The sequence below is a fragment of the Colletotrichum gloeosporioides genome (genome assembly GCF_011800055.1).
Source record: "Colletotrichum gloeosporioides strain Lc1 chromosome Unknown consensus_50, whole genome shotgun sequence".
Classification (NCBI taxonomy): domain Eukaryota; kingdom Fungi; phylum Ascomycota; class Sordariomycetes; order Glomerellales; family Glomerellaceae; genus Colletotrichum; species Colletotrichum gloeosporioides.
In genome coordinates this window covers 938,875-962,908 of record NW_025544695.1, presented here as the reverse complement: position 1 = coordinate 962,908, position 24,034 = coordinate 938,875, and the positions used below count along the sequence as shown (strand labels likewise).

The window sequence follows — 24,034 nt, the reverse complement described above, 5'->3', positions numbered from 1 at the left end:
TAGGTGCGGATAAGCCCTCCCTGCGGACCTTGCGGATCTCAGGGACCGAACCGTCCCTTCTGAATCCCCACCTGTCGTCCACACATTCCGCCGCTCCCCTCCAACATCAGTTCACCCCAGATGCAAACGCAGACGCAAACGCACTTCTCGCTGCAGGCAATGCGTGCAGCCTGCACTCTGCAGCGTACTGCATTTGGAGCTCCGGTCAAATTCCAACACCAGGTCCGGCCGGTACAATCACATATTCTCAGTTGACGCTGCAGTCGGGCGGGCGCCTCAAATATGCACCTCATGCAGACAATCGCATGGCATGGCATACATACCTAGCATGGCATTGCGTTGCATCGCATTATCCATCGACGCTAACCTCTACCCAAGCTAAAGCCCATGTGGCCTCTCCGACTTTCAGCCTGCACCGTACCGCACCGCGCCCGACCGGACTGACCAACTAGTCACCGTCATAGACTTAGGTCCTACTTTGTCGACGCCTGCAGGTTGAAATTTGTACGTGGCCAGTCCAAATCGTTCCTGACTCCGCCGATTCGCCGGCTCCTTCGCCATGGTTCTGCACCATTGCGGAGATCACAATGCATGCGGCGCACCAAGACCTCCGAGGCCCCATCAATGTGCCTTGCCCTGAAATCCGCACCTCCTGAGCTAGACCAGTCCACGCCGCTCGTCCCTGGCGTCCCTGGCAAAAGCTAGCCTGTCGGGCAAAAAATATCTGGTCATGTGTGGAACTGAGCAAGGGCTCTCAGCACTCAAACCTCAGAGATGGTGTCGACTTGTTTCCTCTGCTGCAGAACTTCCGGCAATCACTTGCGGACCAATTCCTGCTTTGGACAAGCCGTTGCAGCCGACGTCGCCTTCAAATTGGAAATGCCCGCGGAAGCCTAACCGAGTCGACTCCCAATATTCCATTCGTATGCAGAGTAGTTAGGAAGGAATCGGAAACCACAAAAGAGTCGACTCCCAAAGGGAGCAACTTTGGTCTTTCTTCCAAGGCACCCCTCTCCTTCGGCAGTAAGCCCGATTCCGATTAAAGTGCCTCCGTGCGAGGGGAGCGCCCCGAGAGCCATCAAGCTGGTTGCTCCGGCCGTTTGGTTGCCATGCTCTCGCGTCATCTCGGTTTCCGTATCCACTGGGATGAATACGTACGCCGCCTTTTGATAACGATTCTCGCCCCTCACCATCTGCCGTTGCCGTTTCTGCCAACGCCCAGAGTGATGGTGGCATTGCTCGCCCAAACATAACCCTCGTTGCGAATGAAAACGCACTACCATTGAATGTAATAATTCTGCTTCATCTAGCGTATGCGCCCCTGGCCTATTTGTCGCCAATCTTGCAGCGCAAACAACAGCAGCACCAGCTGGGATCAGGGTTGATAACAGACGGGTTTAAGGAGCGGACAAAGCACCCCAATCCGGGGCCGAATGACGGCCTGGTGTCAACGGTATTCCTTCATGCTGACGCCAGACCAGGCTGCCCATTCCCATCAGTGGCGGTATCGTCATCGCCGACGGGTTTGTGCTGCTCCCAAGCGCAATCGCTTCCAGCTGCCTAAGCCTTTACACCAGCCTCCCGCCTTTCCCACCGGCACTACCAATAATCGCGAGAATATCACCCCTCGAATCTGGCATGTACCGCCGACCTGGTGTCAGCCTTCTCCGAACCCCCGATTCAAGATGGAGGGTCAGTCCGAACAAGCCTATCAAAACAATCTTCTTCAGCCAACAATCACGGGTTTCAAGCCTGGGTACGTGTTGACGCAGCTTTCGACCCATTGTCTTGGGATCTTACCCATTGCACATCTTATTCGGCGTCGTTAATGTGGCTTGCCAGCCGCCCTGAGACGGTTTGAAGAACGGCGAAGGGGAGAGTTGCGGCTACCAGAAGTCTAGTCGTGCCTCGTTCACCCCCTGATCCGTCACACTGCGTGGAATCGGGTTCTCCACACTTTTAAGCTGTTCGCTTTCTTTTTCCTCTCGCGGCTAAGCAAACTGAATCTGCGTAGGAGACTTGTCAATCGCGTGGCGAAGCGTAAAGCACCTACAAGTCTCAATTTCGGACGAGACAAAAATCGACGGCCAGCTTACTACTACGCGCTTAGAGTGATCCACGCAACCACTGCGATGCCGCTTGTCCCGCCAACTTGTACACCAACATGGGCATTCTCGTGTGGCTGGCTTACATACATGCACCCATAGCTTCGGCCCAAGAACTCGACACGTTCCTGCTCCTTCCTGATACAACGCAGGCTTGCCAGCCCGAGCACACGCAACCACCATTCTTGCATGAGAAGACCACGCCGAGGCCGCAAGTCACGATGATCGACCAGCGACAGCACACCCTCTTTGACCGCAAGGCATAGGTTGCTTTCCAGCATGGGATGATTCCGTCTTAAATCATCCGGATACAGCACCCGCCCAGCCGCGCGCAGTCTTCGTCCACCATTTCGTTAGCCTCGACAATGTCTCAGACACATCTACAAATGCGATTGCAACGCGTTCTAACGGTCTTCGTCGCCGTCATCGTAGGAGTCACTTTCCCCTGCCGTTGAGCACAAACCTCCTTTCCTTAGCGTCAGACCAAACCACGGTAGCATTGGGGGCATCGTATTCCTTCCAATCGTGGAGAGGCGGGGGGTCTTGACTCGCGGCCTAGTGCACCAGAAGATGGGCAAACTGTGGGCGCTCGCCTCTTTCCCATCATACCACCGGTCCATTTCCTACACTTGAGATTTCAGAAGACGGAAACCACCTAAACGGGCATTTCATCCTGGATGATTCCACAGCAGCTGGTCGCACTAGCAGCTGACATGTCTGAGACAGGAGCTGGGGGCGCGTTGCACATCATTGAGGAACCTTCACCAAACGCCATTCCAGGTGTTCGGCCTGTGTCGCCCACGACAGCTCTAGAATGTCGACCAAAGATTTCTCCTTCGAGTCAACGGAAACACAGCTTCAGCCGCGGAAGAATGGATCGGCAAGGTTCCGTTACGCAAAGTCCACCCCTCGCCTCGTGCCTGAAATTGATCCTCCCGCGAGAGAGGGTCTTGGGGGCATTTTTGCGGGTGGGCAGTGACATCTCCACCCCCAACCGAAGGATGATCGCGAGGTTTGAGGTTACAGTCTCGTCTCCTTGGACGAGTTAATTACCTCCCCGCTCCACAGGCAACCTCTGCGCATGGAGCAACAACCCTGCACGTAAGCAACCCTCTCTCGTCATTAATCAAAATCCCAGAAACCCGGTGTTGGCGTCCCCTCTCTGCTTCCGGCCTCTTGAGTCGCTCGCCAACTGGCCCGGCCCGATGGCGAGTCAGGCGGACGACTTCGGCAGCGCTCGAATCCACAATACACGGTCTGAGCCCGGCCTGGGTCCCGTCGAGCCGATTCTCAGATGAAGAGGCGGTCGGCGGCCGCCTGGAGATCGGGGAAATGTCTTCAGGGCGTTGCTAGACCCGGGGCATCTTCCGAGTTGTTGATGGTCAGAGCCGGTCAGCGTTGCTCGAGATGATATAAGGATCTGATAAGAGTATTTCTTTGTCTCATCACGCATCCGGGCTGAGATCCCTTCTCGGCGGCCGACCCCTGCTTTGTGTCAGCGGGTGAGGTTTTCCCGCTCACGCTGCTGACCACCTTACGGGGCTGGACGTCGAAGTCGAGCGTTACAATGGCTTATGGTGCCGTTCCAGAAGTCTGGGAGCGTTGTTACTGCTCCGGTAATGCCGTTGGCCATGCGCCTAGGGGCGAGCACTTCCATATCTGGCAAACGCCTACGTTCCGCAGTCAAAAGATGGTCCACGAGCTCGTCTTCTAGACTGCTGGCCTGCTGTCCCTGGCTGTTGGTGACTTGACATATCTGACCTGCAACCGTTGCAAGTTGCGTATTGCAGTCAAGCCTGAGCCTCTTACACGAGAGGCTTGCCAAGCCGAACGGAGGCGTCGATACCAAGATCCTGAACGTCTTTCAGGGCCCTACCGGATGCAGAAGTGTACCACTGCGATGGAATCTCAACGGCGCGGCGTTCCCCTAGTTTTGGATGTTTTCGTTGCCGTGGGCAAGCCCTGTTATTCCCGTTGCTTATGTCCAAGGGACAGGCCGCTTTTGGTCACCTATCATTGTCTGTTGTCTCCCGCAAATGGGTTTTAGGGGGCACAGAAAAGGGTGCCGTACCCTGGTATTTGAAATGCTCAGCGCCCAAGTTACACAGAAGGATGGCTCTGAAACTGGACGTCAAAGACCAGGCGAGTCTGGCCGGGACGCGGTCGATCTCCGCCTTTGGTTCGGGAGTATTGCTAGGTAAAGTGGTCTCGTGGCGGACTTGATCATTACTGGAGTAGCGACGATGTCTTGGCATTAACCTAGGTAGGTGATTAACACTGTATTCTACGTGCTTCTGTTAGCTTGCTACATAACGGTTATGACGTGTAAGCGCTGGCTTGGAGTGTGGTGGGCATATCACGCGAGTATTGCAAATGCTCTGGGGCAATACGTCCTGGACGGCAGCGTAAAACCATAGAGAGTTGCACGGCTGATGTACATGTCAATTGTGAGTCATAGGGTGTGAACTGTGAGTAATGGGATGGTAGTCCGGCCTGATGAATCCTGTCAATGCTCAGAGGCTTGATAGAGAGGAATCTCCGGGCAATTGCCATAAGTCAGAAAACAGCATCTGCCTGGAACTGGCACTTTTATCCTTTTTATTCATGAAGTCTCTGGTTAGCGATATATACGCCTTTAAAACACAGGAGTTTGCGGCAGATTCGGGCCTCTTGACAACAAGATCTTGCTGGGCGTGACTGTCTTTGGGCTTTGTGAATTGGAGTGCTACTGGTTTTCTTGCTGCTAAGTCGTTCCCCTTCCAATTGCCTTTGCAATAGGTTGTCTGCTGCGTATTCACGATGTATATGTGGCGGATGTAGACGACTGAGAGGGACGAAGATTTGTTCGTATAAACTTCTTCCGGCCAGCCTTGTAAGGGAGCACTTGATCTTGACTCTGAGGCTCTTCTATAAAGCTCAGCTTCTAGCGACAGGCGGAGTGGATTGCTTGGGTCTGTTAAGACTAGCATGATACCTACATAGACCGATATGTACGAAAACTGCGTTGGTATTGTTGCTGTTCCTTTCGCAGGATGAATGAGACCTTGGCTTGGCTACGGGACTTATGGTGAATAGTTGTAAATAGGGCTAGGGATGCCATTGACGCCGGGTACATTGCTTTCAGGAGAACAGATAATCAAGTCTTGCCTTTTGAATTCGATTCTGCAAAGACAGAATTTAGACATGTGAGATTGTTGTTTGTGTCTGAGAAGGGCTTATAGCTACTGTTGTGGTCAAGGGGCGTTCTCTTAGGTCTTCCGCTTCGTACCTATTAGTCTCTTCAGGTATATCAGGGTTATAATTCCTGGGAAAAGGGGAACAGGTCTTCTATGGAATTTCTTTCAATTGTATAGTAGCATCTAAAAAGTCCTTTAATACAAGGGGATGGGGGAAGAAGGAAGGGGATTTGGCTACAACGTCACAACAACCCAGACCCATCTGTCTGGGTCAGCAAGATACTCAATGCTTCCGCATGTCTCGTTCGGTTAATGACACATTTACAAAGCTCTCGAAGAACAGTAATTGCCAGAAGAAGTCTTCTTGTACCGATCATCAATGCCGGTTAAGTTGAATCACAGAGGCAGTAGGTGACAGCAAAGACAAACAGACCTTCCTGCATCACCCTGCGACGTTCTGATCTGATGTGTAAATTCGCCAGAATACTCCTTAATTTAGTTTTATGTGAGTCAACAGGAAATTACTCAGACTTTATATAGGTAGGCGTCTGTGGTACAGAAGAAACCTGCATGTTGGCAGTCTGATTCGGCAGGGCGTCTTCATTTCGTTTAACATGCACCGGAGGCCAAGTCAGGAGATGAGAGACTTGTAATTTTTGTTTCGTTACTTCTCTACCTACAGCTTCCAAGTGTTGTTAATGTGCTTGAGTTGAGTTCCAATTCATTACGTGTGAGACATCGACACTGGTTTCCCTATAGAATTATCCGATATCATCCTTTCATATGTCTTCTTTTAGCAATGATACTCGCGTCTGCACGTTGCTTGCCCACATATTTCTGTGATGACCATGAGGCTTAGAAATGTCTCGTGTTCAAATTTACGGAGAGCCTCAAGTAATCATCCGCTTGTTCGTATCGGTTATTGGCGGGGTGTTCGCGTTCCAATACCTTAGACAATGAGGAATAACGATGGGGCTCTGGCATCAGATACATAGCCAATTGGCTTCTCTATCACGGCATAATGTTCATTCTGAACCTTGGTAGCATATTCATAGGACTAGAGACCTTCGCTTTCATCGTGTCGATTCCGTGGTCTTCTCATCTCGTGATCTTTTTCATGTCGGCCAGGCCAGACGAAGGCTCTTCGGTATTGTTAGCTTCGCAGTCGTACGAAGCGTCTCTCAGAGGAGACTGATGTTAAATGGTTCTGCCTTCCAAATGTTCTTCTCATCAATTACAAAGTCCACGAGTCGGACTTCAAATATCATAACTGGGCAGGTAAGTGACCCACGCTATCGAGCAGACAACGCACTCCCACAAGTCTTAGCATTACATACCACAACGTTTCGACATCGCCATGAACCTCAGAAACAACGGTCTCTCCAAAAACTCAGGGTCCCTCCCTGCAACGCATCACCCTCCCGTCAAGTGACCACCTGCTGGCCCCAACCCAACCCAACTAAGGTAGCGTATTTTAGGCTCTATCCAACCGACTTCTTCTGTTTGGTTTCTCTTTTTTAGCACGCTTGGTTCTGCCATGCGCATTATTCATGGGCCTGCATCAGCGTCGTCGCAATTTTTTAGCAGGTGGTCGGATGCGACGATGCTGCGGGACCACACACTCACCGGATCGGCGCGCTTCCGGGGCGGGTTTCGTGTTGGTGGATTTGGTTCGGCGACTGCGGCGGCAAGGGGGGCATGGAGGAAACAGCACGGGGATTGTTGGGTTTGAACGTGAGGAGTAAATGTGACGAACGTCCTTCATGTTGGGACTTTTTGTGCCTGGTTGCGCAGTATTTTTATCGACGCGACGGTCATTTGCACTTGATGGATACAAGACATTTGCAAACACTTGAGCGCTTCGGATCCCGTTGATGACTTTTAGGTCGTCTGTGAGCTGCGGATCGATTACTTCGCGCAATTGCTGTGTTACGTTCTTGTCGCGACAGGGTGAGGAAGGATTGGACGACGTTGACCTGGGCGACTTTGACGGGCAGTGCTCTCCCTCAAACTGAGATGGCGGCCCTTCTTTCGACATCTGCCTTGAGACGGAGGCTGCAGAAGGCTTTTGGCGGAGAGAGCTCCGGCAGGCGGTTGCGGAGATGGGGCGGCCAGGCCGAGGGACCGGCGAAGCAGATAAAAGTGAGCGCGCTGCTCAGATGGGAAGAGCTCCGTAAGTTTGTTGCTTGAACACGATACTTGGACGTAAAGTTGCTGACGAGTTCTCTAGCGGAATGGCAGCAGTGAGTTCATGATGAGTCTTTCTCATTCCTTCAAGCGGCAGCTAACGACGTATGAGATGTGGGAGCGAGCACATCAAGACGGGTTATCGGTGAGTTGGCGTGTGTATCATGAACGCAGCTTGGAACAATGCTAATCATCCACTTTAGAAAAGCATGCTTCTCAGTCTGGGAGTGCTTTCATAGTTGGACATATGTTCACAATGAAACAAGTAAGAAAATCCAGGGATCAACGAAAAGTGACAACTTTGAGACTAAATCAACGGACAGTCAACATCTACTCACACATAATCGGGGCGATCCTCTTCATGTCCCTTCCATTCCTCATCTTCGGCAACCCCATTTCCCCGAGATGGACAACCGCCTCCACCTCAGACATCGTGGTCTGCAGCATCTACGCAGCAGGTGTTACAGTCTGTTTTGTTCTCTCAACTGCGTACGTAGTAACCTCTCAGTGACTGGTTTACATGACCACCTGACAATCAACCACACATCACTAACGCCAACACATCTCCCTTCCAGCTTCCATACCTTCATGTCTCACAGCGAACCCTACTACCTCGCCGGCATAAAAGCAGACTTCCACGGCGTACTGGCCCTCATGTGGAGCTCCACGGCGCCGCTGGCACACTACACCTTCCCCTGCTCGCCGCGCACCCGCGACGCCTACGTCCTGCTGACGGGCGCGCTCGCCGCTCTGTGCGCCGCGGCGACGACGAGGCCCAACCTGGGCGCCGTGCATCTGGGTCACCACCGCGCCGCACTGTTCGCCACGTTTGGCGCTGCGGCGTTTGTGTTGCCGATCGGGCATGGTGCTTTGGTGTTCGGGGCTGGTGAGGAGTGGGCGCGGGCTGGGGGCCCATGGATACTGGCGACGGCTGGGTGTAATGCGTTGGCGGTCTTGGTATACTGGGCCAAGGTAAGATTCTGTTTCCTGTACCTGATGAAGTGAGCGTGGTCGCTGATCAAGGCAGTTTCCCGAGTTGTGGTTCCCGAGGACGTTTGATCTGTTTGGGGCCAGTCATCAGATTATGCATATAATGGTCAGCCTTGGATGTGAAAGGGGTATGAAAAATTTGGAGGAGAAAGATGCTAATTGCTTCCAGGTTCTTGCCGCAGCGCTCGCGTACGCGAAGGCTGTCGTCGTGGCTTTTGACTATAGACATGAACAGGGGCTGGTGTGTTGATGTTGAGGCGGACCAGGATCTCTTTCGTCGCTTTCACAGAGGGACGCTGGTAGAGGAAGACGAGCTTGGAAAAGATGCCACGTGGGAAAGAAGCCGTTGAATCGGTTTAAACACATTGATTCACCAGTCAGATTCAGTCCATATCCTCTTCAAACTGATGTATCATGCGGCAGACATTAACAGGCTTCTTCGAAATGTACTAGGAGTGGCGGGCGCGCGTAGAAAAGAGGTAATGAGCTTGGTAGAGTGGTTCTCATTCAAGCTAAGAAGTTAACCAACTGATCAGAAATAAACAATGTGTAATACGCCTAGACGATTATCGAACACATCCATCTATGGCAATAGCTCACTCCTCTCCAACCTTGACAACAACCTTCCCCCTAGCCCTCCCACTCTCGACAACATCATATCCCTTCACAGCCTCCTCCATCGCAAACTCCTTATCGAAAACAGCCTTCACCCTCCCATCCGCCAACATACCCACAACTTCCTCCATCAACGTCCTCCCAGGATCCATCATCGTCGTCCCCTTCCAAACCCTTCCCGCGCCCCCAAGCCACCCCGCCAAAGGCCATACAGCATTCATCTGCATCGTCCACACAGCCTTGAAAAAGCTCCCCCACGTCTGAGCCGCTGGCTTGATCCCGACCGCCGCATACACGCCCCCGGGCACCACATACGCCGCGCAGGAAGCGTACACATCCTGCACCCCAATACAATCGACAACCCCGTCAAACCTCTTCTCCCCGCCGAACCTCTTCCTCAACACATCAGAAACCCTGCCGGCGGTGTAGTCCACAACCTCATCCGCCCCCAACCCCCTGACCATCTCGGCATTCCTCCTCGAACACACCGCAACCACAACACCCTCCGGCCCGACCGCGTCTCTCGCCATCTGCACCGCCAGACTCCCCACCCCGCCGCTGGCCCCGTTGACCAGCACCCTGCCGCCCCTCTTCAGCCCCGCGGCCCGGACCGTAGTGAGCGCCGTGCACCCAGCCGTCAACACGCTCCCGGCGCCCTTCAACCCCACGCCCCGCGGCACGGCGATCGCGTACTTGGCCGGCAGGACGACGTGCTCCGCCAGCGCGCCCGTCCCCGTGGCCCAGCCGAAAGAGACGGGGATGAAGGCAGCGACGCGGTCTCCCTTGCGAAACCTCGCTCCCGTCGCAGACGAAGAAGCAGAAGGGGTCCAGACATCGGCCACGACGCCGCTCAGATCCATCTCCGGCACGGCGGTTTTCGCCCTCGCGGCCGCGGGGATCATGCTCACGAAGAACTGCCCGCCTGGGTTGAGAGCCGCGTAGGCTACCTTGACCAGGAGCCACTCGGTGCTGTCTTTGGACTTTGAGACGACGGCGGCTGCGGGCGGGAGCGTTGGGACCGGGCGCGATGTCAGAGAGAGGACGGAGCGGGGCGCGCCGCGGGCTGTGAAAGTCCAGGCGCGGGAGGTTGCCATGGCTGAGCTTTTTGTTGGTTGTTGTGGTGTTTTGAGGGATGGTGTAAGTCGAAGTTGTGTCTGATAATATTGGTTGCCTTGGTGTCGTTCGTTCAGCAGCTCAGTTTGTTGTGTGTGGAGCTGCACTCATCTATGGTAAAGAAAATACCGGATTAAAATATCTTATTATTCTCAAATTCAAATCGTTTGTCTAGAAACAGCTCATCTTATAAGTTTTCCATCCTGCGAGTACCATAACCCTTGCTCATGAAGATGGACGTAAGCCGGCCCCAGCATAACGCTCAAGCATGACTTCCCGCCAAGCCCGTGGCTTACACCATCACCCAACAGGAATCGCGTACCCACGCCACCATTGAAGACAGTAAATCTGTCCCGATCAGCCTTACTTGTGTAATATGACGGTGCCCTGCGTGGGGCTAATCGGAATGTCGCGGATCACAGCTCGTTACGCTACACAGCATCTCGCCAATTTGTCTCGGTTATTAGTGACTTCCGGACAGCGATGCAGCCTTGCGTTACGGATGGGTTAGCACGGATATCTTTTCAGTGGCTCATGGATTTCTCACGAAGCAGCACGAATAGTTCCCGGATAACTCGAGTTCCTGATCGTTGAGTAATGCTTTGTCCTAGTTCCTGCTACTCCATGTTCACTAACGCCAGAAGGTATTCAGCCCGGCTAAAAGATCCCCCGCTTACAACACGCGGGCTTCCTTGCTTTCCTCGCGTAGACTTCTAAGCGACGCTTGGAACTCCTTGTTCACCCACTCCCAGTAAGCATTCCACACCTGGCTTCCGCCTCCAGCGTTGGCGTTGGCCACAGCATTGCCTGAGCCCGCCTTGTTGTTCTTGTGCCTGTCTCCGAGCAGGAGTGTCACACGCAGGACGCTCTTGTTGGCCTCCTCTTGCTTCTCCACGTCCTGCTTGACGGCACCATCCTTCAACTTGGTCGACAGGATTGCCCGGTATGCCTCGGCAATTGTATCGAGGCGACGAGCCGTCTCATCAGGGTCAAGCACGATGAGCTTGGAAACCATCAGGTTGCACAGACTGCGAATGTCATTGTCGTCCTTAAGACCAGCGACAACACGGTCGTAGAAGTCAATGTTGTTGATCCGTGAGAATGCCGTCTCCATGAGAGCGTACAACGTCTCGTAGGCACTCTGCACAGCGAGTTAGCGTGGTCCCATGAGAAGCACGAAGTACTTACCTTGCGGACTTCCAGGCCATCATCCACCATATGTTTGAAGGGACCCATCATCACCTCACGAATCAAATGCGGCTTGATGACCGACTCGGACAAGACATACGGCATCAGCTCGCCCAAGTGGGGCAGAATAAGATCGGGCTTGTTGTGGGCTGCCGAGTTCAACGTCGACATGGCCAAGCGACGGTTGTCCATCTCCGTGTCTTGAAGCATGACGAGAAGCATGTCAACGAGGACGTTCTTGAGCATAGCATCGAAAGCGTCGTCACTGTCAGGCAGCGTGTATCGAACAGCCTGCACGGCCATGCCACGGATGTCGGGGTTCTGATCTCTGAGGAGGGACTACAAGCTGTTAGCAGATTGCTACAAGAGGTGACCTTGAGCACTTACCTGGAGCTGGGGCATGAATGTCTGGGTATCAATAATGGTCAAGCGGCCAACACACTCCGCGCAGACGACGCGGTTGTCGGGGATAGTAGACGCCGAAAGCAGATGCTGCCAAATTGGCGCGGCGAACTTGGAAACCTCGGCGGACAGAACGGTGACTTGCTGCAAGATCTCCTTGATCGATTGAATCAGCAAGTACTGCGTGTTGCCACCCTTCTGCATGGTGTCCAAGATGATCGGGAGGTACTGGGACACATTGCCCGAACCAGCACGGCCCAGAGCTACCGCGGCGGAAATAGAGACCTTGTCGGGCTCTTCATGGAACTGCTTTAGGAACAGATCCGGCTTGAGAGGAGAGTTGGGTCCTAGTCGCAGACCGGCTTCACCAAGCACTGCCAAGGCAAGACTGATTCTAGCGTCATCCCTCTTCTGCGTGCTGCTCTGAAGCTCGGAAATGAAGCTATCAATCGTGACACCAGCCGAGCTTCCGCTGGCTACTAGAAGAGCACCAATGACCTTGCCAACAACGACCGGGTCTCCTTCGATACTAACTTCTTTGAGAATACCCTGCATGAGACCTTGGCCAGAGCCACTCTCACCAACCTTGGTGACGAGGATCAAGATTTGATCCAGAACGATGCTTGCGTAACTCGACTTGAGAAGAGTGCAGATAGTCGCGACCATGGATTGGTTCACAACAAGGCCTGCGTTCTCCTCGACCAGAGTTGCGAGAATAAGCAGTGCCGGGGCCAGGAGGTGGGTGTCGTGATTGCTGATTACAGGAACCAAAGCCGAGACCAGGCCCTGGATCGTGTTTGCATCAAGCTGCCCCTTAGACGTGGGAGACACGATCAAGTGCTTCAGAGCCTGGATGCTAGAGCCGCGCAAAGATCGGTTCGCCTTGCGCAGTTGGCCGGCGAGCTCCAGAGCCACCTCGCGAATCCAAGCCGTCTCGAGTTGCCCGCTGCTGGTGCTAAAGGCGGCGACGTTATCGACGGCTCTGACGGCGGCAAGTCGAGTGGTCTCATTCTTGAGACGATCGAGCAGAGCGGCGAGGGCGGCTTGGCGCTTGTCGGCAGCAATCAAACCAGCACCATCTGCGCCAGACGTTCTCGACAAGAGGACGCCCAAAGCGTGAATACCCCGTTGCTTGACCTCGGCATCGGCATCAGTAGCGGTAATGCGATCCATGATCGTGTCGAAAAGCTTTTGCAGCTCGCCCTTGAACTTCTGCGCCGTCATCTTGGAACGAGGGGGTGTAATTGCCTTGACCAGCTCTTCAATCGTGCCAATGGCTTCGCTGGAAATCTTGTAAAAGCGGTCATTGGCGGCCGCCACCACACCAGCAACGATCTTGGTCAGGTAAGGCTGGAGTAGGCTTGAAGAGTGAGTCTTGGCAATGTCACTGGTAAGCTTCAGGGCCGCAACACGTAGTGTGCTGGGAGTGGCAGACGCGTTACCACCAGAAGCGGCCAAGGAGGAAGCGAGAGCAGAGGCTCCAGTAGGCTTGATCGACTCGATGATGGGGCCAATGGCATCGTTGAAGTAGTCAGACAGACCTCCGCGCTGCACCGTAATGATGTCGTCAAGGAGGTTAATGATGGCCTGCTTAGTGGGAATAACCTTGCCCTTGAGCAACTTTGTGGACGCCTTTACAATCGTAGGGGTGAAGCGAGCCAAGTCGGCGCGAGGGCCGGTCGAAGGAATTCGCTCGAGAGTGGGTGATGTGAGACCTGTCGCAACATGAGCAGCCATGGAACCACCGCCGCTGCTCTGGCGCCTACGCTTCCGGCTGACAGGGATCAGGCTCGGGGCCTCTTGCTCTTGGTCGTCGAGTGACAAATCGGTGGGATAAATGCCCTCGCCTGTCTTGCGAACGAGGAGGGACAGACAGGAGATGACCTCCAGACGAACATTCTCTTCTCTCTCGTCGAATCTCTTGACGAGAGTAGGGCCGGCCTGGCTGTAAAGGACGCCATTCTCGAGCAAATCGCCGCTTCCGCGGGTCGAGATGAGAGTGTACAGAGCCTTTGCGGCGCAGCGACGGACCTTCCAGCTCGCGTCGTCATCGTCATCGAAGCCAGCATCGTCATCAAACTCATCATCGGCATCTTCCTCTTCCTCCTCCTCATCGACCTCCATATCCTCGTCGTCGTCCATCTGAGCGTTGTTGGGGTCGTACTTGAGGTATCGGAGACACGCCTTGATAGTGTCTTCGGTAAAGGGGCGCATTTCTGTTGGGCATGCTGCGAGGAAAGCCTCCAGTGCCACCAAAGCAGACTCGCGAACTTCGTTAAAGTCCAGACCGACGTCGTCTCCGTCGCTAATCTCCTCCAAGTGCTGCTCCAGCTCGCCTTCGCTAAGAGCTTGCATGATGAAAGGCACAAGGGTGCTCAGATATGTGCCGAATCGTGCGGGGATCGATCTCGCCATGGAGCCGGTAATGGAGATGTAGAGACGGCGCGTAACCGCGGGGATATCACGCTTGCCTAGGTTGTTAGCCATGCGCGTGACCATCTGGTTGAGCAGGTCGTCCGACAGGTGGACCGCCAGGATAGAAATCGCCACGACAGCCCTCTTCTTAACGACGGAAGATGTCTTGTCGTTCTCCAGCAAGCTGATGACCGCGTCCTGCATCGCCTCAACCTCAAGCGGGGAGAGCATCACTCCAAAACACCTGACGACCTCGATAAGAATGTCGACCGATTCCGCGCTAAGGTTCTTGTCGACCTTCAATAGGCCCGGCGGCACAGGCGGGAGCTGAATGTTGTTAGAGCCAGACTGCGCCTGGACCTTGCCTCCGGGACCCAGCAAACGCGGGATCAGCACCCGGCTCACGGCGACGTAGGACTCCTGGACCTCTTTGGACGGGGGCAGGCCGGGTGTGGGTTTCGGCAGCGCCATGATGACGGCGCGCAGCGCGAGGGACGGGACGGCGTTGTCGACGGAGTTCTTAAGCTTTATCGCCGAAAGCTTCTCGATCATGGGCGCGATGATCGGGGTCGGTACTTTTGTGACGAGGGGGCCGAGGCTGTTGGTTGCCCATCTGTTAGCGATTGCTTCTTGAGGTTCAGAAGGGGGCAGGAGGGGTCCACGTACCACTTGATTGCCAAGTTTTGCACCTCTCCATTCTGGTCGTCCAGGGTCTTGATGATACTGTCGACTGTGCGCGCGGCTACATTATAGTCATGGTGGAGGAAGTCGGGCTTTCCGTTTGCGAGGACCTGGAGCAGATCGTTGAGAGACATGAAGCGGAAGTCCGGGTCAGCGTCGCCGAGCTTCTGGACGAGACCAATCACGGTCTGAGGCGTCGGGTTCGCGGGCACGCTCGATGAAGCCATCTTGACGGGTTGATTGATGCTTTGATCGGGGGAAGAATGGGTTAAGGAAGACGGAGAGGTTGAGAGGCGGCAGATGGCGTGTTAGCGGGAAGCGGTGGCTCTGACCATGCAGAGAGTAGGGAAAGAGTGACCGGCCCGCGTAGTCTGCAATAGGTTGGGAATAGACTGGAAGATGATGCCGTAGAGAGATTGGTTTGTTGTGTTTTGTGATAAACGACAACAAGAGACCCTCGTGAAGAGAGGTAGGTTGTTGGTGGGGTTTGCAGCTCTAGGCAGGAAGGCGTTGTCGGGGACCTAAGAGGTGCTGCTCCCAGGACGTTCCAGGTCTTGCCCCGCGAAAGTGGACCCCCACTCTTTGTGACTGCCCGCAATTGCCTCCACTCAGCGGCCGTGCGAGGGGATAGGTGCTTTCCAGGTTCAATTCGAGATCCTCGGACTAAAGCTAAATCCATTGCCGAGATTACATAAGTCCAGAGAGCCAGAACATCGCATTCCATCGGGAAACAGTCCGTGCAGGCCCAGCAATGTCGTCACCACAGAAGCTGTGGAGAGCCATTCACCCCGGCACGCTGGAACCATCCAGCTCTTTCGCCAGCCAATGGAGGGCCTTTGCTGCTACAGGCCCCCGTAGAAGCTCGTTCCCACCCCCAGCTGTTGGCGCCAGTGCTTTTGGCTGCTCTGCAGCTCGCAGCTCCGAGCTCTAAACTTCGGACGGCAGCCGGGCAGCCTGTGAAGCGGGAAACACTTCCGTTTGTAGCACAGCAAGTACCTTTGCCGAATCACCCCTTGGATTCTTGGTGTTTCTTTTTTTTCCTAAGCCACCCGAGATCCTTTTTTTTCTCTCCTTCCCTCTCCCCGGTACTGCACGAAAAAGCCACGTCTGAAGAGAAAAACGACTCAATCGGGTTGCCCAAAAGTTCCTCTGTACTATACTGTGTCTTTATATTAATTTTGTCATTCAATTATAAGAAAACCAAAAAAAAAAAAAGGCCGACAATGTCGTTCTCCAGAGCCGCTTCCCTCCGTTCCGCCCTCCGACTTTCGGCGCGCCGGACGATCCGTCCTCAGCTCCGCCCTCAGTTCGCGCAGAGGACCTACGCGAGCCAGCATGGCGCCGCGAAGCCCCAGAGCGAGCTTCCTCTGTAAGCATTTCCATTCTTCCATGCCCAATTGGCCCAATTGGAGTTCAGACGGGCTCCCTACCGCTTGGCAACTCCAATGCTCATGCCTCTGGCTGAACGATTGCTGACAATATCCCATCCAGCGCCCTCGGCTCGGCACTCATTACCGTCGCCGGTCTCGCCGTAATCCTCCCCTGGGGCGAGAAGAAGTCCGACGCTCACGGCCACGGCCACGGCCACGAAGCCGCCCACGAGGAGAAGCACGAGGAGGCACCCGCCAAGGAAGAAGCCGAGGAGTCCAAGCCCGAGGAGAAGTCCGAAGAACCCAAGGAGGAGAAGACCGAGGACAAGCCCGAGGAGAAGAAGGACGAAAAGACCGACGAGCAGCCTAAGCAGGAATCCAAGTCCGAGGACAAGTCTGACGACAAGGCTGAGGAGTCCAAGGACGAAAAGAAGGATGAGTCCAAGGAGGACAACAAGTCTGAAGAGCCTAAGGATGAGGAGAAGGACGACGGAGATAAGAAGCAGGAGGAGAGCAAGTCTGAGGACAAGTCTGGGGAGAAGAAGGAGGAAAACTAGATGCCCCTCTTCCCTACTTGATATCCCACTGACGCCCCATTTTTGCGCCACCAGCACTCATGACTTACGAGGATCGGATTCGTGGGCATAGCTGGGTACGAATGGAACTTCACACGAGACCCAGTATCATGTACATACTCTTTTCGTTATTGTCCTAATCCATAATTTACTGGGTAGCTCTACAAACATTTCGTCAACTGTCACAAAATGGGGCATATTCTTGAATCAGTAATGTTTCTACTGTTTATTGTATGCTTGGAAAATGATGTTCAAACGCCGTATGCTGACTTTTAGTCAACATGCTTGTGGTATCAAAATATGAAAAGGACTGTTCCGGGCCATTGGTGTTGGCTTTCCAAAGCCAAAGGCCCCTTCATCATATGCATCACCTGCTCCATGCCGGTAACACTATTCTGTAACCTGATCCTCTTGTCATGAAAGACATAATGCTGTTGTTGTCCTGAGCGCCCCTTCATCTTTCATGCTTGCTTGTGCCCGGTTGACCGCAGCTCAATGGGGCTAGCAGAACGACCGCCTTTTGTGTTACCTAGCCACTTTGTCGCAACAGAGAGCACTGGTTTTTTCGACTGCCTTGATCCACCTGCCACCTGCTCTAAACTACCGCTGGTTTCTTCAATAGGGGGCGTGAAAGCCCGTGCTGCGGTCTCGTCTCTTGACTTGCGCGACATGCGGATCGTGTGATGTGATGGCCGGCCGGAGTGGTGGCTCTTTCTGGGCACACCTTCTGTGTTGGTGTGGCCGCCCTGGCCATCGCTCGAATCATGCTTGTGCCCGATGGCTTCCAAAATTGTTGCTTCATCCTCTGTTTCCACCCCACCTTTCCCTTTCCTACCATTCCTTTCAAGTCGCTGCATGAAGTCCACATCTTGTGGAAAGTAGACGCGTCGTATAGCATTGAAAAGCAGTTCAAACACAATAACTGCTGAGAGGATGATGAAGAGCACCGCCCAGAAGTTGAGCGTATTGCCGAAGTTGTCGAGAAATTCTCTGTGCACAAAGTAAATCCCAGACCGAGCTTTGTGGATAACGGACAGGAGGATACACCACAGAAACCAGCCGCCAACTGAGAGCAGAAAGCCAGCCAGAATTATCAGGGTCTTGTTCTCCATTTCAAGGATCCTTTACAAATCAGCATGAGTACACCCCTGGATATAGGATCAATACTTACAGCAGCTTGATGTTGATGAACACTACGCAGACGGTGAACGGCACAGTTCCCATGGCGTAGAGGCCGTTATTCAGATCGAAAGGCAACTTTTCGTACACGGCAAACATCACCCAGTAGATGATTGCCGATTCAATTAAGCCCATGATCGTCCATCCGATGTAAAGCCTGACGTTGAAGGCGCTGTTTCTATGGCCGTAGGTGTAAAGCTCAGGATACTCCAGAAGGGTCTTCGCTTGCAAATCCTTTTCTAAACCACCCAGAAGGATGACTGCGAGGGAAGTGAAAAGCGTATTAAACACTGCCAAGCTCGTAGGTTCATACAGAGAGGTTCCACTGTGTCCGTTGTAACGTTGATAGTAGGCTTGTGGGAGGAAAAACACTATCTCCTTCCAAAAGGTGGCCAGGATGTATTTGCCAGTTCGCAGATAGTTCCAACGACCGTGGACGAAAAGAAGGCGCTGCAAGAAACGGAATTGAGCGATGGCGTAGTCAGAGATGCGGGCGGCCTGCAGACCCTCGCGGCCAGAAATACCGATGCCGACATGGGAGGCTTGGATCATACCGATGTCGTTTGCGCCGTCTCCAATGGCCAAAGTCAGAGAATGCGGTACTTGTCGGCGAATACGCTTGACAAGGGTAGCTTTCTGAGATGGGGAGGCACGGCAACAAATGACGGAATCAACTCTAACCGCAAGGTCGAAAAAAAGGAAACTCAGGTCCTCATCGTCCTCGATGGTGCCCAAGGTCTGACCGTCGACAACCACGACCGTGTGAGGAAGCATACCTCTAGAGACCTCACCGAGAGTGGATAGGATGGAGTCCTGGAGATTGCCCATTGAAGCGTCCAGGATGAAGACTTCCGAGAAGGGCTTGCAGAGGCCGGCGGAGTGTCCGATGTTGATGGCGGTCTCCCGCTTGTCTCCAGTGAGCATCCAGACTTTGATCTCGGCTCGACGAAGCTTTTCTATGGTTTCGGGCACACCTTCTTGCAGGCGATCTTCGATGGCTGTTGCACCAGCGAGATCGAATTTGTCTTCAATCAGCTCACCAGCGGCTTCGATCTTCTCTTGCCTATTGTCTAGGCTAGTTGTAGCATCCTGGTAGAGCTTCTTCCACGAGATATAATCATCTTCTGGGATGTAGCGGTATCCGTAGAGCAGAGTTCGCAGACCATCCGATGCGAAGTCGTTCATATGTTGGAAACACCTCTCAAAGACTGCGCCCTCATTAAGCGCGACTGACTCATCAATGAAGTCATCAATCTCACTCTCGCTCATGGCCATGCTGGGCCGTGGAGAGGGCCAGATTTCCTGAGGACTCATTGGCGACAGGACGTCGTGTGAAACTCTTTGCGGAGACCACATTTCGGTGTCGTCAGTAACGGCGCTTCCTCGTCGGTGTAAATCTCCAGAATTTCTCATACTTTCACGCCTCATCGCTAAACTGCGACGGCCCGACACGGACGTTCGTGCAAGCATCATGCTGCTACGGGGCGTGCCGCCATTGCTCATGCGCTGGTGAGCCTTTTCCTTCTCAACACTCCTTCGGATCGAGGCTCTCCGCTGGACGGCATCCGCCTTTTGACTGGCAAGCCCGCTCAGCTTTAGACGAGGCAAGATGACGTTATCGGCGCCTTTGCAGAACACGCAGACTCTGCCATCTGGCATGCGGATGATGATTGACATTCTCTTTCGCTGACTGCTGAACTCAATCACGTCGAGAACCTGGTACGTCTCTTTGACAATCGACCCGTTGGCATCTGGCAATTGGAGATGGATCGATTGCGCCGGCCGATCAATGACGATGTACCCCAGGTCACGCGCAGCTTCTACAAGCGCGAGCTCATCTGGAGAAGCAGCTTGGTACTCGATTTCGCCGTTGTCCGAGGTCTCAGGGAGACAAGTGTGGCAGAGGGCGATGCAAAGAAGGAACTGCTTTGCCTTTTTCGAAAAAGCAGTGTCTGGCTTTCGTCGTAAGTATTCTAGCAGATCCTCAGTCTTGAGCTCAGGATCTGACTCTGGAGCCCTGCTGATAGATCTCCCGCGCGCAAATGAGCTGACGGAGGGCCGGCCTCTAGCTGACAAGGGCTGCGACGCGCCGTCGTCGGGTTGATCGGCGGTCTTCTTCCGGTCTTTACCCTTGCCTTTTCGCTTCTTGCGAGCCGACTCGATCAACTTTTGCTTGGCCTGCTCGTCTCTCTCGATGTCCATGTCGTGCAACCAGGCGGTGCCAGCGACACTCATTTTGCGGAAACGCATGATGTTTTCTGTCAAGGTACCGGTCTTGTCCGAGAAGACGTAATTTACTTGACCAAGATCCTCGAGAATCGTCGTCGTATTCGCAACCATTGGTGTGTTGGTAACGGGGTCGTACATCTCGACATCTCCCATCATGTAGAATTGTATGATCTTGATGATCTCCAAGCTGATGTAGAGCGATAGTGGAATCAGTGTGTTAAACATGAGAACATAGGCAATGAAGATCTTCCTAAGCGTCAACGTGTCTCCATGGAAATACCACGATTTCCTTTCGGTCTCTTCTTTCCAGAGGCTGTAGCCAAGAGTAAGACCGCTACTCAGGCAGAGAAGCACAAAAATGAGCCAAATCACGATTCTGTTCAGTACTCGCTGCATTGCTGGCGCCTTGGTTCGAACATGCTTGTGGGCGTTCATTCTGATTTTGCACTCTTCGCCGGAATTGATGACGATGCCAATCGCCTCGGTCGTGTTACGCACAGTCGATCCACGGTAGATGACGTTGTCCAGCGACAGAGGCAGCGTCTCCTCTTTGACGGTCACGCGACCATCATATCTGTAAAGGTCGAGGTTGGGGTCCTCGGAAACAATCATGGCCTCACATGACTTGATCCCTTCCACAGTTGAACAGCTCTCTGCAAGAAGTGGAGACGCTCTCTTCGCCTTGAGATTTGTCTCTCCGTCCAAAGCCATCGTTTCGATGTATGCCGTGCTGTTGGGCCCGGACGCGCTCAACAGTACAACGTCAGCAGGAACATCATCGTCTCGTCCGAGCTTGATAACATCGCCGACCTTGAGATCCTGCCATTCGGTTTCAGTCCAACCATTATCCGAGTTCTTTTTGAACGACGCCTCTGCATCCTCTGCCTTGCTGTGCCTCTTCATGCTGGCAGTTGCTTTCTTAGATCTTTCTCCCAGAACCAGCGTTCGACTCAAATTCTCAGTCTTTGCAAGCAGATATCGCCGGTAGTCGTCATAGCCCTCTTTCGCCATCGACAGGGAAACAAAGGCGAGAAGGGGCCCTATCGTTGTCCATTGTCCAGTGGTGCTCAAGCCGGGGATTGCTTGAATAATACCGACGACGAGGAAGTAGAAGTTGCCCATCTTACTAAACTGTGAAAAAAGCTGTTTCGGCAAGAAGCTCAATATCGTGTAGCGACTGGATCGAATGAAGTTGCTGATGTACGGTTTCCTAGTACGCTCATCGATGAGAGCCTCGTCTCGTTTTTTCGCCGTGTTCAGAGGAATATGCCTGCCATCTGCGCTCGGTGGAAGCGGCTTCTGTCGCAACAAGCCCTGCACGACATACACATTGTACGCCTTCTTCAGCTGCTCAGGTAGCGTCTCCTTCGCAACAAGCCATTTTGCGCGCTTCCCTGGCTCTGGTCGATGAATGGGATACTTGAGCTCTTCTGAATGTTGCACAGAGCTCTGGTCACTGCTCAGGTGGGCGCGCGACGTCGACGGCTCTGGCAAGATGTGGCTTTCCAAGTCCCCCCTTGACGGGATGGTGTAAAGACCATGATGACTGCTTGGATCGGGATGCGAGCCCGCCGGGTCGAAGCTACGCATGGATTCACGCGGCACATCATCCGAGAAGCGGACGTGGCCGCCGTCGAGGGTGCCCTTACTGCCCATGGGATCGGTGATGGCTCGTCTCGGCTGTATTCTCTGAGCAGCGCGAGTTGGCGCGGGACTCGCTGAGGGCGCCGGAATGTCATCAGCAGTGTCGAAGGTTGCTGCAGACGTTGCGGACGGCAGAGGAGGACTCGGGGCGGGGTCGTCGGGGTCTTCATGCTGGGGAGCAGCAGAGGAAGAGGCGTCACCCGGGGCCCGGCTATCCATTCTTGAAGGGGTGAGGCTTGGTCGGTTTCTGTCTAGGCTGTGTTGGCCAGTCCAGGCCCAGATGTCTCCCCCAAAACCGCAGACGCTGCAGATGGAAAGTGCCTGGCGCAGACGGGGTTAGTCGCAGAGAGGCTAGCAAGAACAGCTAGCTTGACGACTAGACAGACGGCAGAATGACGCTTGTTCCAGACGGTTCCCCTTGCTGGCGGGCCGGATTCACCACAGTGGCTCGCGCGTGGTAGTCTTCATTGGTCTCGACCCAGGATTGTGGCGCGTTCCTTGCTAAATCTGGCGTGGCTTCGAACTGCGACGCGAGGGAACGCCAATGTCGTGGTCAGTGCAAGCAGCCGGGGATACGGATACAGATTGAAATGCTGGGTTCGCAGGGCTGAAACCGTCGCAGTGGGCGTCGAAGAGATGTCAGATCAGCGATTTCGACGTCACGGGTGCTGGCGGAACGAATTCAAGTTTTTCGGTCCAGCGATTAGTCGACGCCAGGGTTAACGATACAAGGCGAATAGTGATGATGGAACACCCGCAGTATTGCTGGAATGGATACGTGAAAAACAAGTGCGAAAAGGAGATGAGAAAGGGAGAAGTCAAGAGAAAATTGGTCACAAGAAGTCGGGCGGCGTTGGATTCCCAAAAAGGACGGACGTCGAAGGAAGCGCCGGGCGGGAAAGAAGAGCCACTCCGCCAACCCGACAGAGCCTTGCGTCGATCTGATCTGGGCGGAAAGATGGCAGCAGAGAGTGAGATAGGCGAGTAGGTACAGACAAGACACACGACAGCCATAAGACAGGCGAAACACACAAGTTGTTTCCTAAGAAGCGCAAAGAAGGTTGCCGCGTACAGCAGCTGCGCCGCCAGCAACGCGCAACAGCAGGAGCGGCGTTCGCTCTTGGAGTCGTCTTGGCGAAAAGTCACGACGGGGGCCAGTAAGTGGCCGTGGAGACTATTCGTGGATGGCGTCGGCATCGACCTGGAGGGCCCCCCCCCCAATCATGAGGTCAGGGAGAGAGCGTGTCTCTGGCGCGTCTTGGCACGTTTCTGCACTGCCACTGCCACCATTGCCCGACGGGAATACCAAGACATTGATTGCACTGCTGATGCTGATGGATGGACGAAGGAGGAGGATCTCTTCGATGATGGATTGGTTGGTTGGTCTGAAGTCCGACGGAAGGAAGGAGCCTTGGAAGCAAGCAGGAGAGAGAGACACCGGGGAAAGACCCAACAGGAAGGGGGGAGCCTTGCCTTTTTTCGAGCTGGTGGCAGCACACTTTCTTCGGTCTGCCCCCGCAAAGCCAGAGGGCCCGACGTCATTGGTGAAGGAAGAGGGCAAGTGCCAACTGCAAACTGCCTGCAAAAAGAGAACAAGACGCCCGAAAAAAAACGCAGGTGCCACGACGCGGTACTTGAACGCCCGCGGCACCCGTCCACTGTCCCAGCTGTCAATGGCATTGTACCCTTGGACTCGCCCTGAAGAAAGAACAGCATCGAACCCGCCAACATCACCCACTCATTCAATAGACGCACATTGTCTTGGCTCAGCACACTTTCTTGGGTCACGTTTCGACCCGCCATTGAAACGCCAGCAAACACGGCATCTTGTCTCTTTTAGCATTGACTCCATCGAGGTCGCAGGAAGACTTATCTCGAGGATGCAGACCGCCTCATTGGAAAAGGCGCCAAACCGTCCTGCATCCCGCCAGCTAGAAGACGACAGCCCATCTGTGGGCGCGTGCTCTAAGTATCTAATCAATTATTATGGGCGCACTCTCCATGGGACGAACGTGGCCAGCCTCCATTGACGCAGGGCATTCCCTACCACATGCAAAAAGATGGGATGGGCCAAACTCTAATACCAAAAAGAAAGACGGCGAGGGAAACTTCGCCCGCGCCCACCAAGTGGACGGGATCCATCCGCATTGCACATTGCACACATC

General features: G+C 54.0%; 5 protein-coding genes across 5 annotated transcripts; 2 read left to right on the top strand and 3 right to left on the bottom strand.

Moving 5' to 3' along the window:
• Nucleotides 1-7,297: 7,297 nt before the first annotated feature.
• On the top strand, nt 7,298-8,808 carry GCG54_00000774 (ADIPOR-like receptor SPBC12C2.09c; the record flags this gene model as incomplete). The annotated part of the gene is made up of 9 exons (XM_045400906.1): nt 7,298-7,454; nt 7,512-7,524; nt 7,581-7,613; nt 7,672-7,733; nt 7,792-7,957; nt 8,044-8,440; nt 8,496-8,564; nt 8,628-8,647; nt 8,694-8,808. The coding sequence occupies 9 exons, from the start codon at nt 7,298-7,300 to the stop codon at nt 8,806-8,808; spliced, it is 1,032 nt and encodes a 343-aa protein (XP_045263579.1).
• Nucleotides 8,809-9,054: 246 nt separating this feature from the next.
• Nucleotides 9,055-10,167, bottom strand: GCG54_00000773 (Reticulon-4-interacting protein 1-like; the record flags this gene model as incomplete). The annotated part of the gene is made up of 1 exon (XM_045400905.1): nt 9,055-10,167. One exon carries the CDS (start codon nt 10,165-10,167, stop codon nt 9,055-9,057), a length of 1,113 nt encoding a protein of 370 aa, XP_045263578.1.
• Nucleotides 10,168-10,859: 692 nt separating this feature from the next.
• On the bottom strand, nt 10,860-15,099 carry GCG54_00000772 (Cullin-associated NEDD8-dissociated protein 1 C-terminal part; the record flags this gene model as incomplete). Its single annotated transcript, XM_045400904.1, has 4 exons — nt 10,860-11,327; nt 11,375-11,713; nt 11,762-14,804; nt 14,861-15,099. The coding sequence occupies 4 exons, from the start codon at nt 15,097-15,099 to the stop codon at nt 10,860-10,862; spliced, it is 4,089 nt and encodes a 1,362-aa protein (XP_045263577.1).
• Nucleotides 15,100-16,095: 996 nt separating this feature from the next.
• Nucleotides 16,096-16,799, top strand: GCG54_00000771 (uncharacterized protein; the record flags this gene model as incomplete). The annotated part of the gene is made up of 2 exons (XM_045400903.1): nt 16,096-16,241; nt 16,364-16,799. 2 exons carry the CDS (start codon nt 16,096-16,098, stop codon nt 16,797-16,799), a joined length of 582 nt encoding a protein of 193 aa, XP_045263576.1.
• A 479-nt stretch (nt 16,800-17,278) lies between these two features.
• Nucleotides 17,279-22,088, bottom strand: GCG54_00000770 (putative phospholipid-transporting ATPase DNF3; the record flags this gene model as incomplete). Its single annotated transcript, XM_045400902.1, has 2 exons — nt 17,279-17,939; nt 17,989-22,088. 2 exons carry the CDS (start codon nt 22,086-22,088, stop codon nt 17,279-17,281), a joined length of 4,761 nt encoding a protein of 1,586 aa, XP_045263575.1.
• Nucleotides 22,089-24,034: the final 1,946 nt, after the last annotated feature.